A 21,224-nucleotide genomic window follows, 5' to 3' on the forward strand; every position below is an offset into this window, starting at 1 on the left:
AGCATGTTGTACCAGTTTAATTCCGTTACGTGCCAAAAAGTGGTCAGAACAATGCACAATATAATAAAATATTTCCCAAAATATATTTTCTTTGGCTCTTGAATTTCCTTCACAGAACTTGTTTAGTTTTAGTGATACACTAGAAAAATGAAACTCTCAATGAATTTAATGTCAGAGATTAAATCAGGGATGTTGCTTGGGTAGACTAATATTATATTTAATACAATTAGTATAAAATGTAATCAATTTAATGTAAAATAAATACATTTATTAATTTATATACATATATGATATATATATATATATAATATATATATATATATATATATAGATATATATATATGTGTGTGTGTGTGTTGTATGTATGTACTGTATATGTATGTATATATACATGACAAAATTATTCAATAATTATATTATTCATTTTTTAAACTAAAACTATTATAATAAAACGTATTAATTAAAACAAAAAAATCTCATATTAATAGAACTCATTATTTACAAACTTCTTGATTTATATATTAAAAAATTATTTATTTAATAACTAAAATATTTCTTAACTGTTTTAATATTTTAAATAACTTTTGAATAATTTACTTTAAAATGATCATTTATTACAAATGTATTTATTTAAAAACTAAATGATTATTTAATTATTTCAATAACTAAAATATTAACATATTTAACCTGCAAATGTATTATTTGTGTAAATATTAACATCTTTCATTTATTTAATAATTCAATTGTTTATTATTTTATTAAATAATGATGTATATATTATTTATATAACAAATGAATATTTAAAAAAAAAAATATATATATATATATATATATATATATATATATATCTTGTATAAGTTGTTCAAATTGGTTATTTGTATTTTTGATCACTTAAAGTAATGGAAAAACACATATTGTCATGACTTCACCGTCTGATTCGGTGTGAATGTACGGTAATGACTCTCCGCGCCTCTCGGTGGCGGCAACGTCTGTTGTCTGCGTGATGACGTCATGCGGCGGAAGCGGAAACGCGCGTCCTCTTTTCCGATTGTGCTCGCGACGCAGCGGCACATGTGCGAGTGAAATCATAGTAATCGATCAAAATGCGCATCGAGAAGTGTTATTTCTGCTCGGCTCCGGTTTATCCGGGACACGGGATGATGTTTGTGCGCAACGACTGTAAGGTGAGTGCGCGCGGTCGGTCTGGTGTTTGTATCTGCTGTGAACACGAGCGCGTGATGTGTTATAATGAGAGAAATAGAGCTGTGTCCTCTTTACCTCGAACAGTAACCTTACCATAGTAGATACAGAAACACGAGAGTTCAGTGACACCTACATGTTAAAAACCTACATAATATCAGAGTACATTTAAAAACATGGTGTTACTGTGTGTGTGTGTGTGTGTGTGTGGATGGGTGTGTGTGTGTGTGTGTGTGTGTGTGGTGTGTGTGTGTGGTATAGATATATTATAATATATATAATAATATATAACTGCCCTGCTCATTTTATAACACCACCGCACGCCACTGATATAACGTTTTATATACATGTATATTTGTATATATATGTGTGTGTGTGTGTGTATCATAAACTGTATAAAAACACCCACGTGTGTGTGTATATATAATTACTAATTCTTTGTAATAAATTACTTAATTACTTTACAATTTATTTTAAAGAAAAATGTTAGAAATAGAAATACACACATACATATCAAAGTGTGTATATAAAATACATAATTTGCAAAAATAATAATAAAAATAAACTGTTGGAGCTGCATTAGTTTGCTTTCAGTAGTGGTAATTTTGTTAATTTGTTTACTATTATGATTTTGCTTATATTAGTAATATATATTTTGGTAATATTCTTTTGTTTTTTTGTTCAGTTAATTGTTTTTATTTATATGTTTAGTCTTTATTCGTGGTTAGTTTAATAACTACACTGTTTGGTTTAGACACCTGAGGGCAGTAGTGTGGTTCTTACCAGCGCGAGAGATGCTGTGTTGTTTGCTCAGCTGGCCACAACCCTGAATCCAGCTGGAATGTGATTGTATTTCTTGCCTGCGTACATCACCTGCCCAGGGTGCTAGAAGTGTTCGTTTGTTGACAAACGGCCACTACGTAAACAAATAACTTTAAAATCAATCATTATAAAATCAAAATAAATGTACATACTATGGTATTAGTATGAAGTTTGGTAAAAATCATGTTAGATGTGAAATATGTTCTATATATATAGAATTATAATATATATATATATATATATATATATATATATATACTTATATATATATATCGGTATAATCATACTACCATGTCAAAAAATAACATGTTAGTAGTATTATGGTAGTTTTGTCATATTCTGAGTTTGTGTTGGCATATATCCTGACACGTGTGTGTGTGTGTTGAGTCTTCAGGTTCTGCCGGTCCAAATGCCACAAAAACTTCAAGAAGAAGCGAAACCCAAGAAAGACCAGATGGACCAAAGCGTTCAGGAAGTCAGCGGGCAAAGAGCTGACAGTGGTGAGAGACTCGAGAGACACACACACACACACACACACCACACACACTCTCTCTCTCACACACAACACACTCTGTCACACACACTCACACACATACTCTCTCACACACACACACACCTCAACTCACCTCACACAGACACACACTCACAGACACACATACACACACACACACACATACTATACACACACACAAACACACACACACCTCACTCACAACACTCACTCACCTCACTCACCTCACACACACACACACACACACTCACTCACATTCATTAACACTCCACCGCCTCAACCACTCACACAACACAGACCACACACTCACACACACACACACACGCACTCCAACCACCACACACACACTCATAACACACACACCACCTCATCACTCACCAAGACGGCTCACATCACCTCACAACAAAATCACACCACAAACACACACACACCCACAACACAACACACAAAAACATACACTCACACACACACACACAACCACACACCACTACACACACATTCACACACAACCTACACCTCACTCACACTCAAAACAAACCCACCACACCCACACCTCACACACACACTCACAACACACATCAACATCACACTCACACACAAAACTCACCCACACACCCACACAGTAAAACACCCTCACACACTCACACACCCACACCCACACACACCAACACACCTACACACAACACACACACACACACACCTCACACACACACACCAACACACACACACACCCACTCCACACCCACACCCCACACACAACAAACACAACCACACACCTCACAACACACAACACAACACATCCACCCCACACACAAACAATCACACACACCTCACACCCACATCAACACAAACACACACCACACCCCACAAAACACACAAATCACACTCCACCACACCTCACACACACCCACAACCACCTCCCCCACACACAAACAACCATAAACAACACCCTCAAACACACACACACAAAACACATAAACACACCACCACACTCACACACAAAACAAACACACACACACAATAACATCAAACAGAAAACAGACACACAAAACACACACACAACCAAAAAACTCACAAAAATAAAATATCACAGTACCACACCAAACACCTCAACCAAAAACACACAAATACAAACAAAACAACAAACTCCACAACACACCCTCTATCACCACCACCACAAAAAAACAAACAACAACCAACAAACCACCCCCCCACAAACAAACCAGAAACACCCAAACCCCCCCCCACAAAACTGCAGCCCACCCCCACCCAAACCCCAACCCCCCACCACACACCACAAAACACAAAACTCAACACAACACCCACAAAAAAAACAAAAAACACACAACACACACCCTAAACAAAACAACCACACTCCAAAACTCCACACCCCAAAACAACCACACACACCACCCAAAAACCACACCCAAAAAAAAACACCCCACCCCTCACCCACCAACACCCCACACCCGCCCACCACAAACCCCCCACCCACACACACAAAACCACACCCACCCCCCCCACACACACAACACCACACAAAACCCCCCCCACACACACACCTCCCAAAAAAAAACCACACCCCCACACAAAAAAACAAACAAACCCACCCACCCCCCCCCCACCCACATCAAATCATCAAACAACAAAAAAAAACGACCAACACCCACCCCCCCCACACCTCAAAAACACCAAACCCACCACCACCCAACACAGAAACACGCCTCCACCCCAACATCAACACGCCACAAACACAAACCCCACCCCCCCCACACCCACACACACCCCAAACACCACACACCACTCCCAGACCACCACTCGCCCGCACCCAAAAACCCACACAAAACACACCACCCCCCACAAACAAAAAACATCACCCAACCCCATAACAAACAACACCCGCCCCCCAAACCCAACACCCAACCACCACACCCACACCCACACCCCCCACCCAACCCCAACCCTCCCCACCCCTCAAAACCCCCACCACCGCCACCCCCCACCCACCACAAAAACAAAAGCCAAACAAGCACCAACCACCCACCCCAAAAAACCTCCCCCACACACCCACATCACACACCTCCACCCGAAAACAAAACCCCCACACACCACCTGCAACCCACCCACCACCCAAAACCCCGTCCCAACACCGCCCCGTCAAACCCCACCCACACACCCAAGTAACAAACAAACAAACATCTCACACAAAATCAAAAAACACCACAAAAACACCACAACACCAAAACACAACCAAACAAAACATCACAAACACCAACCAACAACCAACACCCAAACGACACACAAAAACACACCACCAAAAAACAAAAAAATCAACACCAAACCACCCACCACAAAACCACACACACAACACCTTCAACACCCACCCCACAAACACAACACCCACCACAACCAAAAAAAAACAAACAACCATCCACACACACCAAACAAACACACACAAACCCACCCCACCATAAAAACACAAAGCGTGCCCCATACACAAACCCCAAACCTCACCACACAAAAACCATTCCCACCACAACAAAAACAACACACCCACCATCCAAAAAACAAAAAAAAAACAAAACCCACCCCCCACACCAACAACCCACACACACACACCAAAACAAAACCACCCCCCCACCACAACAAAAACCACCATACAAAAAAACTCACCACCCCACACAAAAAAACAAACCCATCCCCCACACAACCCAAGAACCCCACAAAAACCCTCCAATCAAACACCACCCCCCCACAACCACACACCACACACAAACAAACCCCAAAAGAACACAAATACAAAACCAAACAAAACAAACAACAAAACAAACATTTCAACCACACACCAAAACCCAACATCCCCAAACCCAACACACAAAAATATATAAAAAAATAGAATACTCAAAAACAACAATACAACAAACACCAGGAAAAAAAAATATAGAAGCAAACACAATAAAAAAATTAAACATATTAAATTAACAAAAAAATAATCAAAAAATACAAATAAGACTAAAAAACATGACAAACAAAAAACATACAAAAAAAAAATAAAAAAAGCAAAACAAAAAATAGAAACTAAACAAGATAAACAAAAAATAAACATGACCATCCAAAAAATTATTAAAAAAAAAAAAAAAAACACAAAACACACACACCAACAAAACAAAAAACAAAGCAATCAAACAACTAAAAAATAAAAAAAATCAAAATCAAATCAAAAAAAAATAAAAACATCCACAATTCCAAACAAATAAAAAACAAACAACAAAAGAATACAAAAACTATCAAACACAAAATTCAAAATATAGATACAAAAAAAAAAAAAAAAATCCAAAAAAAAAATAAAAAAAAAAAAAAAAAAAATCCAAAAAAAAATAGAAAAAACAAATAAAAAGCATCAAACATACACAAAATAAAACACAAAAAAAAAAAAAAAAGAACAAAAAAAAGCACTCAACAACTCCAAAAAAAAACACATAAAAAAAAACAATCAAAATAACACAAAAACACTAACAAAAAACAAAAAAAAAACTCCCCAAACAAAAATTACAACAACAAAAAAAAAAAAGAAAACAATAAACAAAAAAAAAAAAAAACTCAAAAAAAAAAGAAAAAAAAAAAAGACAACATATAAATAAAAACAATACAAAAAAATACAGATAAAAAGGAAAATAAAAAAAAATACTCATACCAATAAAATCATAAATAGAAAAAAACAGAAAAAAATTAAAAAGAAAACACAAAAAAGTGAACTAAATTATCTCACAAACAAAAACAAAAAAATAAAATACAAATATAAATAAATAAAAAAAAAATACAAAAACAAAAAAAAAAAATAAAAAAAAACGAAATCAAAAAAAAAAACAAAAAACAAAAAAAACCAAAAACACAAAAATAAACAAAAAAACACAAAAAACACACAAACAAATGCTATCAAAAAAAAAATCAAAACCCACTCAAACCTAAACCAAAAAAAAAAAAAAAAAAAAAAAAAAAAACAAACAAAAAAACAAATCAAAAAAAAAACACAAAAAAAAAATAAAAAGCAACAATAACAAAAAAAAAAACATAAAACACAAAACAAAAACACAAAAAATCAAAAACCACAAAAAACAAAAAAAAAACCAATAATAAAAAAAACAAACAAAATTCAAACACACCAAAAATAAAAAGATCAAACACAAAAAAAAAAAAAAAAAAAAACAAAAAAAAAAAAAAACAAACACACAAAAAAAATTCAAAAAAAAAAAAAAACACAAAAAAAAAAAAAACAAAAAAAAAAAAAAACAATGCACTCACCCACACTCTAATTCAACTCACACACCTCACTCACCTTCAACACACACACACACACACACCACACACTCTATCCACTCACACACCTCACCACCTCACACCACACACTCACCCACACACACTCTGCCTATCACACTCACACACACACACCATCACATACCACACACTCACCACACACTCTTCACACTCTACACACTCACTCACCAAAAAAAAAAACAACTCACTCACACTCTCTCAAAAAATTTATAAACCTCACTCACCTCACACACACCACACACCACACACCCACCATCACACGCACAACACCTCACTACCTCACAAACCACACAACACACACAAACACATACACACACACACTCACCTCACACATACACACACACACACACACACTCTCTATCACACTCTATCACACTCACACACCTCACTCACCTCACTCACCTCACACACGACACACACACACACACACCACACACCACCTCACTCACCTCACACAGACACACACACACACTCGCACTCACACACACACACACACACACTCTATATCAATCTCAGACACACACACACACACACACACACACACACACACACACACACACAGACACACTCTCTCACACACACAGACTCTCTCACACACACACACTCTCTCACACACTGATTCAGCTGTTCGTTCATCAAATAAAACACTGCTTGTGTTTGTCAGGATAACTCACTGGAGTTTGAGAAGCGCAGAAATATTCCTGTCAAATACAACAGAGAGCTCTGGAGCAAGACCAGTGAGTACACACACACACACACTCATTGATGTTGCTTACACAGACTCTGACGGCTGTGTTTGTGTTGAACAGTGGAGGCCATGAAGAAGGTTGAAGCCATCAAAAACAAACGGCAGGCGCGCTTCATCATGAACAGGTTGGTTTAGCTTCGCTTCAGTCATTCTCCTGGAACTGAAGACTCATTTGATTGTTACCTCACCGTGACTGCTCAGCGGATTCATACATGTGATGGGTCCATGTGTAGTTATTCTAGCATCATAGCATTATTCATAGTCTCCATTTAATAGTCTGTGTTCCTTTTTTTTTTTTGTTTTGTTTTTTTTTTTTTGTTTTTTAAGGTTTTCTGTTTCCCTTTTAATTCTAGTTAAAGGTTTTGTAATTTTTGTGTTTAAAGTTTTTTTTATTATTAGAGTTTAAACCTTTATAAATATTTGTGTATTTTATATTTGTTTTCATTTTTCATTTTTAGTAGTTTTTGGTCATTTTTATTAGTTTTTTTTTTTATTTATTTATTATTTATTTAGATATGTTTTTGAAAATGAACTCTTCATATATTATAACAATAGTTATATATATATATATAACTATATATATATAGTTATATATATATATATTGTTTTTGAAATAATGTAGGGGCTGTGCAAAAAAGCGAATGTGATTTTCATGCACATCTCTTTCAGTAAAGAGGCTCCTGTGATTTAGTATGTATCTCCCAGCACGTGCTGTCAGATCAGGGTTGCCAGTGTTTTCATAGAACAAATCTGCTCCAGATTGCTTCTCAAAACTAGTCCAATCGCGTTTCCAGGAGGTTCCCCGATAAAAACTGCATCCCGGGGTTAAAATATACATTTGTTTGGCAGGGTTCTCTTGGTAATATTCACATTTTAGGGGCTAAATATCACGTTATTGGTATTGGGGTCGCTTCAACCCGCGGACATGAAAAACAACCGCAGACTTGGCAACACTGGTTCAGGTGGAGCGGCATTAACTACACAGAGCCGTAATTCACTGACAGTCTACACAAAAATCGATTTTAAGCAACTGGGCAGGATTTGTTGTGAAAACCTGGCAACCCTGATCTGAACGCACGTGCTGGAGATATACTACTAATCACAGGAGCACCTTTACTGAAGAGATGCGCATGAAAATCACATTCGATTTTTTGCACAGCCCTACCTTAATGTAAATGAGAGATGTTGCCTTGGCAACTAGTTAAATTAAAATACCTTTTTTGAATTAAGATAAGTACTTTTTATATTTTAAGTTTTAAGAAAAAATGTTTTATGAGTTTTTAAAATAATTATCTTATTTTTTGTTTTTTGTCATTTTTTTGTTTTTATTTGTAAGGTTTTTTTTTTATTATTTTTTTTTTTTGTTTTTAATTATTTTATTTGTTTTTTTTGTGTTTTTTATGTCATTTTTATTAGTTTTTATTTTTAGTTCATTTTAGTACATTAATATTTTTTATTATGTTTTTTGTTTTGTTGTTATATTGGTTAAATAGATTTGGAATACATTTTATTTCATTAAAGTTTAAGAAAGAAAAATACTTTTGGTAGTTTTTTTATTTTTATTTTTTTTTTAATGTTTTAATTTTTATCAGTTTTTATTTCAGTTTTAGTTTATTTTTCCACATCAAATAAAACAATTTGTATGTTTTGTTTTCATTTTAATTCTGCTAAAAGTTTGTTTTTTCAGTTACTGTGCCCATCATTTACATGAACATTTCCATATTTCCTCAGGTTGAAGAAGGGCAAAGAGCTGGACGATGCAGCAAATATCAGTGAAGTCAAGAAGAACATTCACCTCATCAGAGCTCCACACGCAGGTAAGCCCCGCTGCTCTGACGAAACCTCACCCAAACCTGTCCCACGATGCCCTGCTCTCACGTCTGCCGTCTCTCTGCAGGTCAAGCCAAACAGCTGGAGGACAAGATGGTCCAGAAGCTGGCCGAAGACGTGGAGATGGACGAGTGAAGCGAAGAAAACGCTTCTCATTTGGACTTTCACTGTTGTGTGTCACAGAAGTGTAGAGAATTGAGCATGTGGTCACTCCTGATCTGCATAAACATGAGTATTGATCAGAATCCAGCGTGTCCACGGGACGGGGTCAGACGTTTCTCCAGGATTAATCCACTTTAAAATTTCCTTCCTGTTGCTCTAGCGGCTGAATATTATTTTGGGTTTATAAAGTGTTAATATTATGTGTTGTGATAACTATCCAAGCACCTCATAATTCTAATAAAAAACTTCAACTACGTCTGTGATCATTTTGAAAATGTTATTTTTAAAGGCCATAGCTGCCACCAATATGCAGATATGTGAAAATTATCCATCATTTTGTATTTAAACATATTTTGTATTTAAACATAATTGGAAATATTAAAACATATTAATTAAAAAATTTATATAAAGTTGTGATTTTTTTTTTATATTTTCAAAACACAATGCATTTAATAAAATAGTTTTTTAAATTTTTATTAATTACATTTTAATTTTGGTTAAGAATTTTGTTTTATATATTAATGCACGTTTTAAACTAGGTTTACATGCATTCTTTGAAAAAATATTTTCAATTTTAGTTACCAAAATGCTAAATGTTTTAAGTACACATATTTTACAAAAAGTTATATAGATGTAGCATTTATATTTAATACACAGTTTTAAGTGTTCAAAACAAATGCAACTGTAATTCAGAAAATAACTAAAATACAAACGAGACAACACTCAGGCCTTAAAAATGGTTAATATTTAATGGTTCCAGTTAATGAATGCATAATTTCAGTATGTAAACGTAGAAATTAAATTAAATTATGAGTTATATTAATTCTGAATTATGTTGTGAGTTATAATTGGTTTTTGAAAATGAGGGGATGATTAACTGGTTCTGAAAACCAAAACCTGATTTTAGACTAAAACAGAAATTAAAACGAAACATGACACTTCTTAAATCTTACAATTGCTTCTTTAAAAAAAAAAATATATATTGTGCCATAATTTACAGACGGCTTTGTCAGTGAACTCAGAAAATAATGTAAACATTGCAATAATGCACACATCTTGCACCGCTGCATATTCAATACTTTTTCGAGCTCTTCAGTAAAAAATAAGTAAATGAAATTGATAAGAACCGTTATGGATAGCTGCATGCATCAGCTAAAAAAAAAAGAAATGTTTTCATTGTAAAATTATTGCATCCACTAAGGCACTATATATATATATATATATACAGTCAAACCAAAAAATATTTAGACACCTTCAACATCTCCAAAACTTCAACAAATATCAAAACTTATATCTGGTGTCTGAATCATTTTTGGTTTGACTGTACGTCTGAAATAATTCTGAATCCTTGAGTTCAGTGCAAGTTGATTGGTGTAAACACACACACGCAGCAGTATTTGTTTCTGTGCATCACGGGGTGCGCTTGTGCTTCCTCACGAGCTCGGGGCTGGGTCTCCAGACTCTGTAGAGCTCCTGCAGCACCCGCACGTCTTCAGAGGCGTCGTGAGCGCCGTAAGGCTCCTGCAGAAAGTGCTGGACCAGGAACTGCTGCGAGTATCTGGGCAGCTGGAACATCTCCCTGCTCAGCGGCAGCGTGTCCACGCATCCGGTCACCACGCTCTCAAACTCCTCCAGCAGGTCAAACTGGGCCAGCACGCGGGTCAGGATGGGCCAGTCGAAGCGCCTGCTGTTGTGTCCCACCAGAAAGGGCCTGCGGAAGGTCTTGAGGAAGCAGATGAAGTCGCTCAGAGCCCGTCTGTGAGAGACGGTCGGCACGGGACGGCGCTTGAAGAGCAGACGGGGGCCGTCTACAGTCAGCCCCGTGACTCGAGTAGAGGCGCCATCCTTCTGCATGGAGCAGCGCGGCAGGCAGATACACGTTTAAACACGCCTGGAGCAGTCCGGGCGGGGCGTGACGGCGAGGTCGTTAAACACCCGGTCCCCGCTGACGGCCGACAGCTGCACGATATCACACGCAGACGTGTCTGAGCAGAGACAAGAACATGTTCACCGCAGGGGGAAGTGCTTCTGAAGTTTATAAATCTACGTCAGGTTTATACTTACAGTTGGGGTTTTGGTGACCACATTTTTAAATATATACACAATATTTTAATGTACAATTATGCATTGTGTTTTTAAAAATTCTATATATATTTCACTTATAGTCTCCATTATCCAATGATTTTTTTTAATGCAGCATTTTGTTAAAAAAAAAAAAACAATATTCTGCATATTAAAAATCTTGTGTGAAATTACATCATAGGTTTGTTTGGTGATCATATTTTTAAATATATATACAATATTTTACTGTACAATTACGTGCATCATTTAAAAAATCTATATATATTTTATGTATAGTGTCCATTATCCAATGATTTTTTTAATGCAGCATTTTGTTAAAAAAAAACAATATTTTGCATATTAAAAATCTTGTATGAAATGAAGTGTTATAGGTTTTTTTTTGGTGATCATATTTTTAAATATATATACAATATTTTAATGTACCATTACATCCAATATTTTTTAAAATCTAAATTTATTTTACTTATAGTCTCCATTATCCAATGATTTTTTTAATGCAGCATTTTGTTAAAAAAAAAAAAACTATATTCTGCATATTAATTAATTATTCTTATGTGAAATTACATTATAGGTTTTTTTGGTGATCATATTTTTAAATATATATACAATATTTTAATGTGCAATTATTTGCATTGTATTTTTAAAAATTCTATATATATTTCACTTATAGTCTCCATTATCCACTGATTTTTTTTAATGCAGCATTTTGTTTAAAAAAACCCCCACAACATTCTGCATATTAAGAATCTTGTGTGAAATTACATTATAGGTTTTTTTGGTGATCATATTTTTAAATATATATACAATATTTTACTGTACAATTACGTGCATCGTTTTAAAAAATCTATATATAATTTTATTTATAGTCTCCATTATCCAATGATTTTTCTTCTTCCTTCTTAAAGGGGCTGTTCAATTTAGTTTACCCCTAAATGTTAATTAATCCACTAACTATCAAACATGTACTCACATGTAGTTAAGTCTGTGTTACTCATGCGTGAACCCATGACTCCAGTCGTAGTTCAAGACACCTCTTCACTAGTTAACGATCAGTTAACACCTTTAATAACCACTGGTTGATGATGAATTAAGTATTAATTTAGGCGTTAGTACATGATTATTGTAAAGTGTGACCTATGAGTGAAAAGTATCATTTTTAGAAACACACTGCATGTGATTCTACAGCAAAAAACCGTTAAAAAGTATTTTTAACAAGAAACTAATTAAAAAAAAACGAATTATAAAAATATTTAAAAACACAATGAATGTAATTTTACACTAAAATACTGAAATATTGTAAGTTTTGTTATTTTTTTTTTTTTTATATATTGACATTATAATATTTTTTTTGTTTTCACTTTTAATTTTTTTTTTTTAATTTATATTTATATTTTTTTAATTTTTTATATAAATGATAAAGCAATTAATTAATTGCTACATAATTAATAATAGATGTATCACTGGCATATTACATTCTATAGACGGTTGTGTTCATTATAAAAATCTTAACAGATCACAATATCTGTGTAATATATTTAAATCTAATAAGAAGTGTATTGCATTATTACCCAGTCCGGTGGTCTCCAGGTCAAAAAACACGGGCGTCTCTTCGTCATCGCGTATCATCACGTTCACGTTCCCTGTTCAACACACAACAGCAAGCTCACTGAACACTGAACACACACTACTACAGCGAACGCACAGATCTGAGTGTGAGTGTGTGTGTGTGTGTGTGTGTGTGTGTGTGTGTGTGTGTGTGTGTGTGTGTGTGTGTGTGTGGTACACACTACTACAGCGAACGCACAGATCCGAGTGAGAGAGTGAGTGTGAGTGTGTGTGACGCTTTAGCACGCACCGCTCGAGATCCACCGGAAGAGCCACGGGAACACTCGCGCGAGCGGCCTCATCAAACACATGATCAGCTCGACGAGGGAGCGCTTGAGAGGAGTTCCAGAGCGAGATTTTTTCAACGCTGTCTGTTGTTCAGTCTGGTATCTCATACGTTAGTCTCATCGTATTCTACTCGTTCTTTCCTTCTCCGAGCGTCGATGATGAACACAATCATCACAGTCAGGCAACATAAACACACACACACGCCCCTTACGAAACCATCACCATGACAACCAAACCTTCTCTGATGTTTGTTTATGTTGTCACCCGGCTGTCTGTTAACTCTTACAGTGCCGGTGAACCCTCACGGAGCATTTCTGACTCGGAAAAAGTACAGCACGATGGCGTTTTAGTGTCGTGTTAAAAAATGTACATAAAATAAAATAAAATAAATCTAAAGTTATGAGATTAAAGGTGTAATATATTTGTAATAAAGTCAGAATTAAGAGAATAAAGTTAAAATTAAGAGAATAAAGTCGTAATGTTTTGAAAGTCAAAAATATTTTAATAAAACTCAAAATTACCAGAATAAAGTTGAAATGTTTTGAGAATAAAGTCAAAATATTTTGAGAAAAAGTTAAACTTCAGAGAATTAAATCATATCAGTTCAATTTTATTCTCAAAACATTTTGACTTTATTCTCATAATATTTGTAATTTATTCTCAAAATATTTTGACTTTATTCTCAAAATATTTTGATTTTATTCTCATAATATTTTTAATTTATTCTCATAATATTTTTAATTTATTCTCAAAACATTTGGACTTTATTCTCAAAACTTTTGGACTTTATTCTCAAAACATTTTGACTTTATTCTCAAAACATTTTTAATTTATTCTCAAAACATTTTGAATTTATTCTCAAAACATTTTGAATTTATTCTCAAAACATTTTTTTATTTATTCTCATAATATTTTAATTTATTCTCAGATTATTTTTTAATTTATTCTCATAATATTTTTAATTTATTCTCATAATATTTTTTTAATTTATTCTCATAACATTTTGACTTTATTCTCAAAACATTTTTAATTTATTCTCAAAACATTTTGACTTTATTCTCAAAACATTTTGACTTTATTCTCAAAACATTTTGACTTTATTCTCAAAACATTTTGACTTTATTCTCAAAACATTTTGACTTTATTCTCATAATATTTTGACTTTATTCTCAAAACATTTTGACTTTATTCTCAAAACATTTTGACTTTATTCTCAAAACATTTTTAATTTATTCTCAAAACATTTTTAATTTATTCTCAAAACATTTTTTAATTTAATCTCAAAACATTTTTAATTTATTCTCAAAACATTTTGACTTTATTCTCAAAACATTTTGACTTTATTCTCATAATATTTTTAATTTATTCTCAAAACATTTTGACTTTATTCTCAAAACATTTTGACTTTATTCTCAAAACATTTTGACTTTATTCTCAAAACATTTTGACTTTATTCTCATAATATTTTTAATTTATTCTCAAAACATTTTGACTTTATTCTCAAAACATTTTGACTTTATTCTCATAATATTTTTAATTTATTCTCATAATATTTTTAATTTATTCTCAAAACATTTGGACTTTATTCTCAAAACATTTGGACTTTATTCTCAAAACATTTAGACTTTATTCTCATAATATTTTAATTTATTCTCAGATTATTTTTTAATTTATTCTCAAAATATTTTGACTTTATTCTCAAAACATTTTGACTTTATTCTCATAATATTTTTAATTTATTCTCATAATATTTTTTTATTTATTCTCAAAACATTTTTAATTTATTCTCATAATATTTTTAATTTATTCTCATAATATTTTTTTAATTTATTCTCATAATATTTGTAATTTATTCTCATAATATTTGTAATTTATTCTCAAAACATTTGTAATTTATTCTCAAAACATTTTGACTTTATTCTCAAAACATTTTGACTTTATTCTCAAAACATTTTTGACTTTATTCTCAAAACATTTTGACTTTATTCTCAAAACATTTTGACTTTATTCTCAAAACATTTTGACTTTATTCTCAAAACATTTTGACTTTATTCTCAAAACATTTTGAATTTATTCTCAAAACATTTTGACTTTATTCTCAAAACATTTTGACTTTATTCTCAAAACATTTTTTAATTTATTCTCAAAACATTTTTAATTTATTCTCAAAACATTTTGACTTTAATCTCAAAACATTTTGACTTTATTCTCAAAACATTTTGACTTTATTCTCAAAACATTTTGACTTTATTTCTCATTATTCTCAAAACATTTTGACTTTATTCTCATAATATTTTGACTTTATTCTCAAAACATTTTGACTTTATTCTCAAAACTTTATTCTCATAATATTTTGACTTTATTCTCATAATATTTTTAATTTATTCTCAAAACATTTGGACTTTATTCTCATAATATTTTGACTTTATTTTCAAAACATTTGGACTTTATTCTCTTAATATTTTAATTTATTCTCAGATTATTTTTTAAATTTATTCTCTAAAATATTTTGACTTTATTCTCAAAACATTTTGACTTTATTCTCTTAATATTTTTTAATTTATTCTCAGATTATTTTTTAATTTATTCTCAAAACATTTTGACTTTATTCTCATAATATTTTTAATTTATTCTCAAAACATTTTTAATTTATTCTCAAAACATTTTTAATTTATTCTCAAAACATTTTTAATTTATTCTCAAAACATTTTTAATTTATTCTCAAAACATTTTGACTTTATTCTCAAAACATTTTGACTTTATTCTCAAAACATTTTTAATTTATTCTCAAAACATTTTTAATTTATTCTCATAATATTTTTAATTTATTCTCAAAACATTTGGACTTTATTCTCAAAACATTTGGACTTTATTCTCAAAACATTTGGACTTTATTCTCAAAACATTTGGACTTTATTCTCTTAATATTTTAATTTATTCTCAGATTATTTTTTAATTTATTCTCAAAACATTTTGACTTTATTCTCAAAACATTTTGACTTTATTCTCAAAAACATTTTGACTTTATTCTCATAATATTTTTAATTTATTCTCAAAACATTTTGACTTTATTCTCAAAACATTTTGACTTTATTCTCAAAATATTTTTAATTTATTCTCAAAACATTTGGACTTTATTCTCATAATATTTTTAATTTATTCTCATAATATTTTTAATTTATTCTCAAAACATTTGGACTTTATTCTCAAAACATTTGGACTTTATTCTCAAAACATTTGGACTTTATTCTCAAAACATTTGGACTTTATTCTCATAATATTTTTAATTTATTCTCAAAACATTTTTAATTTATTCTCAAAACATTTTGACTTTATTCTCAAAATATTTTGACTTTATTCTCAAAACATTTTGACTTTATTCTCATAATATTTTTAATTTATTCTCAAAATATTTTTAATTTATTCTCAAAACATTTAGACTTTATTCTCAAAACATTTAGACTTTATTCTAATAATATTTTTAATTTATTTTCAAAACATTTTGACTTTATTCTCATAATATTTTGACTTTATTCTCAAAACATTTTGACTTTATTCTCAAAACATTTTGACTTTATTCTCAAAACATTTTGACTTTATTCTCAAAACATTTTGACTTTATTCTCATAATATTTTTAATTTATTCTCAAAATATTTAGACTTTATTCTCAAAACATTTAGACTTTATTCTAATAATATTTTTAATTTATTTTCAAAACATTTTGACTTTATTCAAAACATTTTGACTTTATTCTCATAATATTTTTAATTTATTTTCAAAACATTTTGACTTTATTCTCAAAACATTTTGACTTTATTCTCATAATATTTTTAATTTATTCTCAAAATATTTAGACTTTATTCTCAAAACATTTTGACTTTATTCTCAAAACATTTTGACTTTATTCTCATAATATTTTTAATTTATTCTCAAAACATTTAGACTTTATTCTCAAAACATTTAGACTTTATTCTAATAATATTTTTAATTTATTTTCAAAACATTTTGACTTTATTCTCAAAACATTTTGACTTTATTCTCATAATATTTTGACTTTATTCTCATAATATTTTTAATTTATTCTCAAAATATTTTTAATTTATTCTCAAAACATTTAGACTTTATTCTCATAATATTTTTAATTTATTCTCAAAACATTTAGACTTTATTCTCAAAATATTTTTAATTTATTCTCAAAACATTTTGACTTTATTCTCATAATATTTTTAATTTATTCTCATAATATTTTGACTTTATTCTCAAAACATTTTGACTTTATTCTCATAATATTTTTAATTTATTCTCATAATATTTTTAATTTATTCTCAAAACATTTAGACTTTATTCTCAAAACATTTTGACTTTATTCTAATAATATTTTTAATTTATTTTCAAAACATTTTGACTAACATTTTTGACAGGGAAAAGTACGATGGCTTTTAATGTCATGTTAAAAAATGTAAAAATTAAAACAAAAAAACTAAAGTTATGAGATTATAGGTGTAATATATAGATAATAAAGTCAGAATTATGAGAGTAATTTTGACTTTATGCTCATAATTTCGATTTTATTCTCATAATTCTGACTTTATTCTCAACATTTTTCATCTATTCTCGTGATTTTTTGTTGTTTTTTCTTATAATATAATTTTTTTAGTATAGTGTTGTTATTTTGTTGATAATGTAGTAAATATGTGTATTCTTATTTTTTTAGATTTTTTTTTAAATATTTTTTGTATTTTATAAAAATTTTTACTTTATGATTTCAAATTTATTCTATAAATATTTTGACCTTATTCTTAAAACATTACGACTTTATTCTGATAATTTTGACTTTATTCTCAAAATATTTTGATTTATTCTCAAATTATTTCGACTTTATTCCAAATTATTTATTCTAGTTTAAATTTATTTCCATTCATTCCAATACTGTAATTCCCAGTTTATATAGAAAGAATAGGTTTCCATCCTCCCTTTCTCTCTCTCTTTCGACAGACTAAGGAAAACATCAGCACGTTTATTTTCTTCTTTTTTAATAAGACAATGATTATGTTTTTTTTTACATCCTTACATTTACACATTAAAGAAATATTACACAAATTGCACCGTTTACAACTGCGCTCACAAGAGCACAAACACAAACTCCGAAATCACAAATCTGTCTGTAGAGACTGTCAGTCCATCAAAACACACAGAGCAGTATCATTCAACGTAAAATAATCGTCATATGCAAGATATTTACATCACTCAGTTACATCCCCTTGTTTTTACGCCAACAGTCTTACGCCAAAAAACATACTCTACACAAGTGCATGCGCGCGCGCTTTAATCGACGCAGAATCACGTGTCTCTGCGTTCTGAAGAGCGTGCTTAAAGCTCATTAACACCACGGTCAGTTTGTTTTGTTTTTTCTCTTCCAGGGCGAGTTTGAAGAGAATTAAGATAATGTTAGTTCACCTGTCAACATGTTTATTGCTAGCTACCTAAATCTGACAGCAACTCATCCGATTACTGAAGTCCGTTTCTGTCATGTCTTAATTATGACATAGTTAGACACAATTATGACTTTATAAGTCAAAGTGATCATAAACCAAGTCGAAATTATGACAAAAAAGGCACAGTTATAAGATAAGAGGGAAAGTTTTCGCTCAAGTTAAAACTGACATACGAAGTCAATTATGAGATTAAAAACTTATATGAATACTTTTTTGCCGTTATATCTCTATATAATTTTGACTTGTTATAATTCCAATTTCAACTTTTAAGACCATAATTTCAACTTTTATCTCATGATTATGACTTAGTACAGTATATAATAACCTAATTTTCTTAAAGTTAAGAACTTAAAGTTTTAAACCTTTTGTCGATTTCAACTTTTAAAATCATAATTATGACTTTGTACTTCGTGATTGCGACTCAATTTCTGATTTTATAATTATGACTTAGTACAGTATGTCATAATTTCAACTTTTTTGTGAATTTCAACTTTTAAAATCATAATTTCAACTTAGTATGTCATGACAAGTCAATGTCAACTTTTCAATTTGAGTCACTAAAGCATGTTATTATTTATTTTCTTTTTATGCCCTCCATAACTCAAAGTGTTATGAAGCCACAGTAAAAGGTTGCAGTGACTTTTACTCTCACATGGCGAAATTTTGCAGATGAAATCCAGTCATTCAAATAGCAGTCCAGTATCAATGGATAACCTTTTCCACAAAAACTTCTGCTGAAATTTGTGACCGCACCGTTAGTAACTGCATCCAGGTTTGCGTTTCTGCACAGAGTATGTTTCCGGCCTCAAACGTGGTCTTAAATACAGTAGCTGTAAAAGAGAAACTTGATAATAGTGTGGCATGCTACAGTGATCACATTCACTTACGCAGGACGCAACAAGCAACCGTTTCCTTCTCACGCCCGCTTTTGAGCATTAGTGGACTTAAAGTTTAGGACAGTACCCAAGTATACTTACCAGAACATAAAAACATAGCTTAATGTCTCTTGTGATATTGCACCATGGTGATGGTTTCTTGCAATAGGCTATGACTGATATGACATAGATATAGACATAGATATCTGTAACAGCACATCGAAAAGAGTAAACAGCTTCTGGAGACACATTCCCTGCACATAAACAGCAATGTCGACTGCGTAAACGAACTATATAGTGAAGCTTTGAGCTTTTTGCTATTACGTGTCCTTGTTTTTTCTATGTACTTTACTGCTATAAGTTTGCATGTTAATCTACTAATGACAGTTTAAAGGGTAAAAATCCACAGCAGAGGATGTTTGTGATAAATCAGCCCTAAATTAAATCTAAGATTTTAAACAGAAAGGATGTTATGGCCAACTAAACGTGCGACTCCAGATGGCACGATGGAACACCAAAAATATTAATATACTTGAAATTCACAATAAAATATCAGCATGTGTAAAACACAATATACTTAAAAAAAAAAAAAAAAAAAAAAAAGCAATTTACCAAAAAAACTAAAGTCCTGATTTGGTTGTGCATAACACTGATGAGAAAAAAAGAAAAAAGGATGTCAAGTAAAACTACAGAAAAACACACATCAGACTTTTCATCCCTTATCAAACTTTTGCTTTTTCATCTGAATGGAAAACAAAGCAAAAAAAGCAAAAAACGTGGGTTAAAGCACATGCCCGGGGTCAGATTTCACCCCACAATCAAACCGATTTTGCATAGAAAACCAAGATTGTTTGCATTATGCAGAAATGGGATGAAATAAGACCTAAATCGTGCGCGTTTGTGTCAGACCCATAAGAAACAACACACACACACACACACACACAGATTCACACGCCCTAGTTTTCAATCTGCAACACAAAAAAGACGTTATTTTCACATTGGTTCAACCAGCAGCACAGGGGATTTCAGCTATTTACACGATTCGTTCGACCCTTGTCAATAATATAATATTATTTTACATATTTAGCACTTTATCAAAGGTTTTAATCATAGAGTGAAAACAATATGGTAGCAATACGGCATGCAGTCAGTTGAAGTGGCTTGACTTCTCATTGGCTCAGTTCTGTAAACATGAAAATGGACGTTAAAAATCGCTCTTTCCCTGTTCAGCTATTCTTGTTGTGAAAACAGACCGGTCCAGCAGGTCCGT

At 31.5% G+C, this 21,224-nt stretch overlaps 2 protein-coding genes and 1 long non-coding RNA gene across 3 annotated transcripts in view; 1 reads left to right on the forward strand and 2 right to left on the reverse strand.

Moving 5' to 3' along the window:
• The window catches only part of myo9ab (myosin IXAb), a 709,890-nt gene that overhangs the window by 605,728 nt on the left and 82,938 nt on the right, over window positions 1-21,224 (reverse strand).
• rsl24d1 (ribosomal L24 domain containing 1) lies at window positions 998-9,863 on the forward strand. The gene is made up of 6 exons (XM_042753085.1): window positions 998-1,184; window positions 2,409-2,522; window positions 7,533-7,605; window positions 7,678-7,741; window positions 9,348-9,433; window positions 9,514-9,863. The coding sequence occupies exons 1-6, from the start codon at window positions 1,104-1,106 to the stop codon at window positions 9,579-9,581; spliced, it is 486 nt and encodes a 161-aa protein (XP_042609019.1). The 5' UTR covers window positions 998-1,103; the 3' UTR covers window positions 9,582-9,863.
• LOC109084787 lies at window positions 11,534-13,646 on the reverse strand. Its single transcript, XR_006158598.1, has 3 exons — window positions 13,546-13,646; window positions 13,259-13,330; window positions 11,534-11,593 (listed from the first exon to the last, which is right to left on the reverse strand). It is a non-coding gene; the product is annotated as an uncharacterized LOC109084787 (long non-coding RNA).

This window comes from Cyprinus carpio, chromosome B25 (genome assembly GCF_018340385.1).
Source record: "Cyprinus carpio isolate SPL01 chromosome B25, ASM1834038v1, whole genome shotgun sequence".
Classification (NCBI taxonomy): domain Eukaryota; kingdom Metazoa; phylum Chordata; class Actinopteri; order Cypriniformes; family Cyprinidae; genus Cyprinus; species Cyprinus carpio.

Coding starts and splice junctions, on each gene's coding strand:
- rsl24d1 (XM_042753085.1), top strand. CDS start 1,104: ATGCGCATCGAGAAGTGTTATTTCTGCTCGGCTCCGGTTTATCCGGGA. Junction 2,523..7,532: donor CGGGCAAAGAGCTGACAGTG/GTGAGAGACTCG, acceptor TGTGTTTGTCAG/GATAACTCACTGGAGTTTGA. Junction 7,606..7,677: donor AGAGCTCTGGAGCAAGACCA/GTGAGTACACAC, acceptor TGTGTTGAACAG/TGGAGGCCATGAAGAAGGTT.